We start from the raw sequence: 6,980 nt of genomic DNA on the forward strand, positions 1-6,980 counted from the left end.
ATTATTTTTCTGTCATTTATATATTTTCATTCACTCATCTGTGTATGTGAGGAAAGCCCTCAACAAAATTTCTTTTTGACGCAGAAATTGAGAGAACCCTTCACTTGAGACGTAGAAACGCTAGATTGGATTCCAAAGAAGAAGTTCCCTCTGATCACTCAGATTCAGAAAAAGAAACTATGGCTGAAATTCCTCCAGTTACACCGCCTCCACCTCAGGAAAGACTCCTAGATGACTATGGAGGGGCAAATGTATCGGGTGGTAGATTGACCATTGTCAACCAACCGGTGAATGTGACGAACTTTCAACTGTATCCTAGCACAATCAATCAACTTGAGAGAAAATCTTTCACCAGAAAGGTTAATGAAGATGCCAACAAGCACCTACAAAGATTCTTGGCCATGAGTACTACTTTGAAAATTGATGGTCATACTGATGAAGCAAAGTAGTTAAGAATGTTCCCATTCACTTTATGTTAAGAGGCGGAAGAGTGGTTCTACTCTCTTCCAGCTGACAGTATTACATCATGGGAAGAGATGGAAACAACTTTATTAAATGAGTATTTTCCCGCATCAGTATTTTTGAGAAAAAGGTATGAAATCTTGAACTTCAAACAGAAAGATGGTGAGTCTTTCGGAGATACCTACAAAAGATTCAAAAGGGTCCTGGTAGCGTGCCCAACTCATAATATGGATAAGACTGAACAAATGCAGATGTTTGTCAATGTGATGAAAATAAAGACAAAACAGTTAATTGATACAGCAGTCGGTGGCTCAACAAATTTCTCAACAGCCGCCGATATTAAAAGGATCATTGAAGCGATAACCGCAAATGAGCATCTGGAATTATATGATAGGTATACAAGAAAACTTGAATGAGTCATTAACCTGAAAGTAGAAGCAAATAAAATCCGTTTGGAAGATACAATCGCTGCTAAAGTAGAGAAGAATTTGAAAGCAATGAATATAGGTACTCAATAGGTAGCTCAAATTCAACCTGCTCAGACCATCACGTGTGAAATCTGTAATGGACCTCACCACATTGTGTATTACTTTGTAACTCCTCAACAAATTGAAGAGATACGATTCTTAAAGCAGAATAGTCCCTACTCCAACACTTACAATCCAGGTTAGAAAAATCATCCAAACTTTTCATGGAATGATCAGAGAGGGAATGTTCCACAACAGGGTCAAGATCAATATCAGACTCAATATCAACAACAGCAAGCTCCAAAGAAAGAAAAATGGGATATTGCCATTGAAAATATGACCGCTCAATGTCTACAATTCCAAGAAGAGACTAGAAACAATTATAAAAACAACACTGCCTTTATAAAGAATCTTGAAGTTCAACTGGGTCAGATAGCACAATAACTAGCAAGTTCTCGAACACCATGTTCCTTACCAAGTGAAATAGTTCAAAATACAAGAAATCAGGAGAATATTAGTACTGTCACGATGAAAAAGAAAAAGGTAGCTAAAAAGGAAAAAGTTATATCACATGGCAAACCAACTGAAGAGGAAATTAAAAAGGAGACTAAACCGGTGATTAAGTTTCCCTATCCTCAGAGAGTGATAAAGAAGGAACCAAGTGAGTCATACTTTGAGAAATTCATGACAATGTTTAAAAAGGTAGAGGATCATATGTCTTTATTTGAAGCACTCGAGAGAATCCCCACGTATAAGAAATTCATGGAAGAGGTAATGGCCGAAAAGAAACCAACAGAAGAAGAACTGGTAGCTTGGAAGGAAAAGTATAGTGCAAATTCATTGGAGCAGAAAATTCCAAACAAACAGAAGGATCCTGGAACGATAACAGTACCGTGCATAATTAAAGGAAGAACCTTCAAAAGAGCACTAATAGATTCTAGAGCTAGTGTGAGTTTGATGCCATTATCAATCTATCACAAGTTGGGTATTAAAAATGTCAATGATACAAAGACAAATCTAAAGTTTACGGATCACTCGAGAAAGGATGCATATGGTACAACAGAAGACGTACTGATAACAATAGAGGAATTGAGTTTTCCGGTTGATTTTGTAATCCTAGACATACCTGAAGATGATGAGGAACCCATCATTCTAGGTCGACCTTTCATGCAGACAAGTCGATGCAATCTCGATATGGAACAGGGCATGTTAACCTTGAAAGTTCACGACAAAGAGATAACATTGAAGACTATTGAAGACCAGGAGCTAGAGGAAGATACAAAATCTCACTATCAAGTAGGCTTAATCAAGACAGAGGCGAGAAGGCAAAGTAACATACCAACATCAGAGAAAGATACATGAAGGCCCTCCCGACTCTCACCACTGCCATTAGCCACCTTGAATGGAAAGACTCCCATCTCCATTCCAAAAACCAAGAGAAAGAAAAGAAAACGAAAACAAGGTAAAGAAATGGAGGTTAAAAAGGACTTGTGGCACAAAGGAACCCATACTAATGAAAGAGACAGCTTCCTAATTTTGGACAAGAGATGCAACAAGGTTTAGAGGCTGAAGTACCCCCCATAACAAGGGGAATGAACCGCCGAGGCATTCGACGTTAAACGAAGTGCTTCGTGGGAGGCAACCCATGTGTTACTATTTCTAATTATTGTTTGTGTTTGTTTGTTATTTTAGGTTTGCACAGTGCCTTGCATAAAAGGGAGAAGGTATTCACATGGAAAAAGTTGGAAAAATGAGCAGAACAGCAGCCTACGGCCCGTGTCAGGCCTGCAGATTTGAAATTTGTTTGGAAAATTTGAATTTCGTGTGGGCATGTTGCACTTTCCGCCCCAGCCCCCTCAGTGGGGCACTGTGAGTCACCCTCATTTTACCCTGTTCTAAAACATTGAGGTCAATGTTTAGTTCAAGTGTGAGGGAGGTTTTCCTATGCTTTTTGCCTTTATTTTTGTTTTGTTTTATATTTTATTTGATTAGTTCCCAATTTTTACCGTTCACATTTGGTTTATTTTTATTGTCGGGTATCATGTGTTACATGTATTTCAGGTTCTTGGTATTATAGTTGGATGAGGTAATGATCAATAGTAGTAGTGGATGAAATGATCACTCCACTTACTATTCCTTGTTGTGAAGGATATTCCCAAAAAGTCGATACTGTTGAAGAAAAGATCGGAAGCAATTTTTAAAGCTCAACTAATATAGGTTCCCCGTGCATTCCGAGTTGAGTAAGAAGCCGCACCATACTCGAAGTACTGTGTTTATGCTGTCAAGCTTTACCTAACATGGTGAGTGCATAAAAAGCCAAACACATTTGTCATCATGAGCGATATTCAGGTATATCTTTATCACTCTGACTTTGCGTAGGTTCTCTGGGAGTTTTACTTCATGTATACACACACTGAGGCACATTGTTTGATTATAGCCTTGAGCCTTTCTAGCCATCCCGTTAATGTTATCCTTTGTTAACCCCATTTGAGCCTGTACCCTTTGTTTATCTAACCACATAAATGTAACATGCGGCCCTAAACACTTCCTTACCCTGTTCAGAATCAATGTGATGTCATTAAGCTGTGTTAAATTCTAAGTTTGGGGTAAACCCCATAAGTATAAAAAACCAAGGTGAGTGCGGAAAAAAAAGAAGAAGAAAAACGACCATAAAAAATTTGAGAAAACAAAATATAGTCGATGGTTCGAAAGAAGCACTCACCGAAGGAAGAGCATTCAGTTGAAAAAAAGAGAGAGAATATCAGAGAAAAACTGAGCAATTGAAAAAGAAAAGAATAAAACACAGTGAAAAGAATATGAACATTGGCTCTGAACCCAAAACCACTTGTTTTCCTTTTTATTTGTATTTACCACACCATAACCCAAGCCCCGTTACAACCCAAAAGACCTCAAAAAGTGTGTGTTATGTGTAGTTGATATGAAAGGAGAAACTATTTAAACTTATGAATTGATATTGCATATTCTGAATTGGGAGTGAAAACACTTTAACCCCGAGAGAGACTTGGTGAGAGTGTGATGTAAGCTGACAGGTGAAGCGGTACCTCGATGAGGAAGTGCGGCAGAAAACTCATTAGGAAAAGTAGGAACTATAAAAGGGAGAGTGAAGGCGTTGGCAAAAGATCTCAGCAGTATCATGGTAAGAATACAAATTTTGGGAAGTGACACTTTGTCGTATAGGACATTACTTGAGGACAAGCAATAAGCTAAGTTTGGGGTTGTGATCGATCACCATTTTCATTATGTTTTCGTTTCTTATCCGACAAGAAACCAAGGATTTTGAGACATTGTGTACGCATTATGGTACCTTTAAAGTTAATTTTCATTCCCGTAAGTTATTTAAGCAATTTTATTAATTGTCAGTTTTATTTTGTATTTTCGTGATTTTACGCTTCGGTTGTCGTGTTTATGCCCTCCAAGTCCACGGAGAAGATCCAATGGACTCAATGCAAGAAAGTGGAAAGTTCTTGCATTAAAAAAATAAGATTTCCCAGTTCAGGAGGCCTGACACGGGCCGTGTCAGGAGGAAGGCCAAGAAAGTACAAGAAATGCCCAAAATAGTGGCCTGACACAGCCGCCCGTGTCAGCCTGACACGGCCGTGTCAGCAAGAAAATAATAAGGCAGAGAGCTGACACGACCGTCCGTGTCAGCCAAAAACGCTAATTTTCCAGTTTTTGGGCTTTTTCATCGGGCTTGAGCTGCAGGGACGTTTTGGAGATTTCCACCATCTGCCAAGGGATTTTCACTATATTAGGAGAGTTTCTACAAGAGAAAAGATCATCTTGGAATGAGGAAAAGACAGTATTGTCAGACAAGCAAGGATTGCAGAGATCAAGGGATTCGGAGAGCGGAAGGTTTTCATGAGCGGAAGCGATTGAAGATCCACGTCATCCAATTACTTGTAATGTGTATTTTTTTATCTTGAATTTGTTTTAAAAAATATGAGTAGCTAAACCCCCCAATGCTAGGGGGTGTCCCTAATTTAGAATTGTAATGACTTTGAGTTTACGATTGCATTTATAATATTGTTTTTACAGAAATCTCTTGATGTGCTTAATGCTTTCTCTTTCGGACCAATCAAGATTGTTGTGTGGTTATCGATTAGGCTGGACCGCCATTGGTAAGGTTTTCATTAGATTACTCTACAGTAGATATCACCTAGGACTAGGGATACCCTGTATGAATTATAACATTCTTGATATAATAAAGCTTAACTTCACCCTAATTGCCTATGGACATATAAATTAGGGTAGAATGATTAAAGGTTTTCTCACCAAGGATTTGGGAGAAAATACCCTTGAGAACTGGTGGTAATTGATATTTGTTGATGAAATAGTGACTCAGAGTTGTTACAGGGATAAATCATACACCTTCCCTACCATTGTTCCTCATACCTTGCAAACCCTTATTTTTATTATTATTTTCATTTGCCTTTATTTTTATAATTTTGAATTTAAAAACCCTAATTATAATTTTTGTTTAATTGAACGATGAATTGAACTCAATATTAACTTGCAGTCCTTGAGATCGATATTCAGGGAATTTCCCCTTTATTACTATAACCAGCAAAATAGTACACTTGCTATTTTTATGATCAAACAACACTCTAGCAGCTGAAGGTGTTGATGATGTTCTGATTATGAGGAAAGATGGCAAGAGGTCAGTAATTTCAAATGTGTTGTACATACCAAGCATGAAGAGTAATTTACTCAGCATATGGCATTTAGTCGAAAAGAATTATAAGGTGTCGATCGGAGACAAGATGGTGAGAGTTATCGACTCAAATGGAAGGTTGATCTTGAAGGCTCCAATGTCTCAGAATAGAACCTTCAAGATTGAACTAAATGTGATGGAGCATAAGTGCCTTGCAACAGCAGCCAACATAGATGAATCGATATGGAATTACAGACTTGGCCATATCAATTTCAAAGACATAAGATATTTGAAGAGAAGAAATATGGTTTCAGGATTACCAGAAATCGACATTCCAAACAAAGTGTGTGAAGAATGTGTGCAGGCGAAGCAGCATAAGAACAACTTCAGTAAGGATGCAGGAAGCAGGTCGTAGGCAATTCTTGAAGTCATATACTCTGATGTATGTGGCCCTCTCGAGGTGGATTCGATTGGAGGTAACAAATACTTTGTTACATTCATAGATGATTTCAGTCGAAAGCTATGGTCTTACCTGATCCAGAAGAAAAGTGAAGTGATCAAGGTATTTGCCAAGTTTAAATCTATGGTCGAAAGACAGAGTGGTCGAAATATTAAGATTTTGAGAACTGATGATGGTGGAGAATATGTGTCGAAAGACTTCGATGCATTATGTGTGAAAGAAGGGATTATGCATGAGGTGGTGCCACCCTACACTCCACAGCTGAATGGAGTCGCAGAAAGGAAGAATAAAACCATTATGAATATGGTTAGAAGTATGTTGAAAGGAAAGCATATACCCAAAGAATTATGGGGAAAAGTTATGTCGACTGCAACATATATCCTGAACAGATGTTCGACGAAGAAGCTAGAAGGAGTCACGCCAGAAGAATGTTGGTCTGGTGTCAAGCCTAGCTTGAGTCATCTGAAGGTGTTTGGATCTATAGCACATAGACATGTGCCAGATCAGTTGAGAAGAAAACTTGATGACAAGTCGAATCAGATGATCCTAATAGGATATCATTCGACTGGAGGATACAAGTTGTTTGACCCAGTGAATAAGCAAGTGGTGATCAACAGGGACGTGATCATAGATGAGCTTAAGGAGTGGGATTGGACTGAGAATGTCAAGAAAGATTCAATGAAAATCTTTTGTGACGAACCAGCTAGTGAAGTCGAAAGAGAAGTTCGACAGGAAGAAGTCAGAGGTGAAGCAGGCCCAAGCAGACCTCAAAGAACAAGACACATGCCTGAAAGGTTGCAAGAATGCGTGCTTACATCAGATGATGTGGTCAATGAAGAAGGTGAGTTGGCACATTATTCTTTCTACGCAGATGTTGAACTTGTCAATGCAGTTGAGACATTGAAATATTTGAAGTGGA

General features: G+C 38.5%; 1 protein-coding gene across 1 annotated transcript; it reads left to right on the forward strand.

Annotated features, from left to right (window-relative positions):
* The first annotated feature begins 1,457 nt into the window (after positions 1–1,457).
* On the forward strand, positions 1,458–2,683 carry LOC127095359 (uncharacterized). The gene is made up of 2 exons (XM_051034062.1): positions 1,458–2,133; positions 2,622–2,683. The coding sequence occupies exons 1-2, from the start codon at positions 1,458–1,460 to the stop codon at positions 2,681–2,683; spliced, it is 738 nt and encodes a 245-aa protein (XP_050890019.1).
* Positions 2,684–6,980: the final 4,297 nt, after the last annotated feature.

This window comes from Lathyrus oleraceus, chromosome 6, assembly GCF_024323335.1.
Source record: "Lathyrus oleraceus cultivar Zhongwan6 chromosome 6, CAAS_Psat_ZW6_1.0, whole genome shotgun sequence".
In the NCBI taxonomy this organism is placed as follows: domain Eukaryota; kingdom Viridiplantae; phylum Streptophyta; class Magnoliopsida; order Fabales; family Fabaceae; genus Lathyrus; species Lathyrus oleraceus.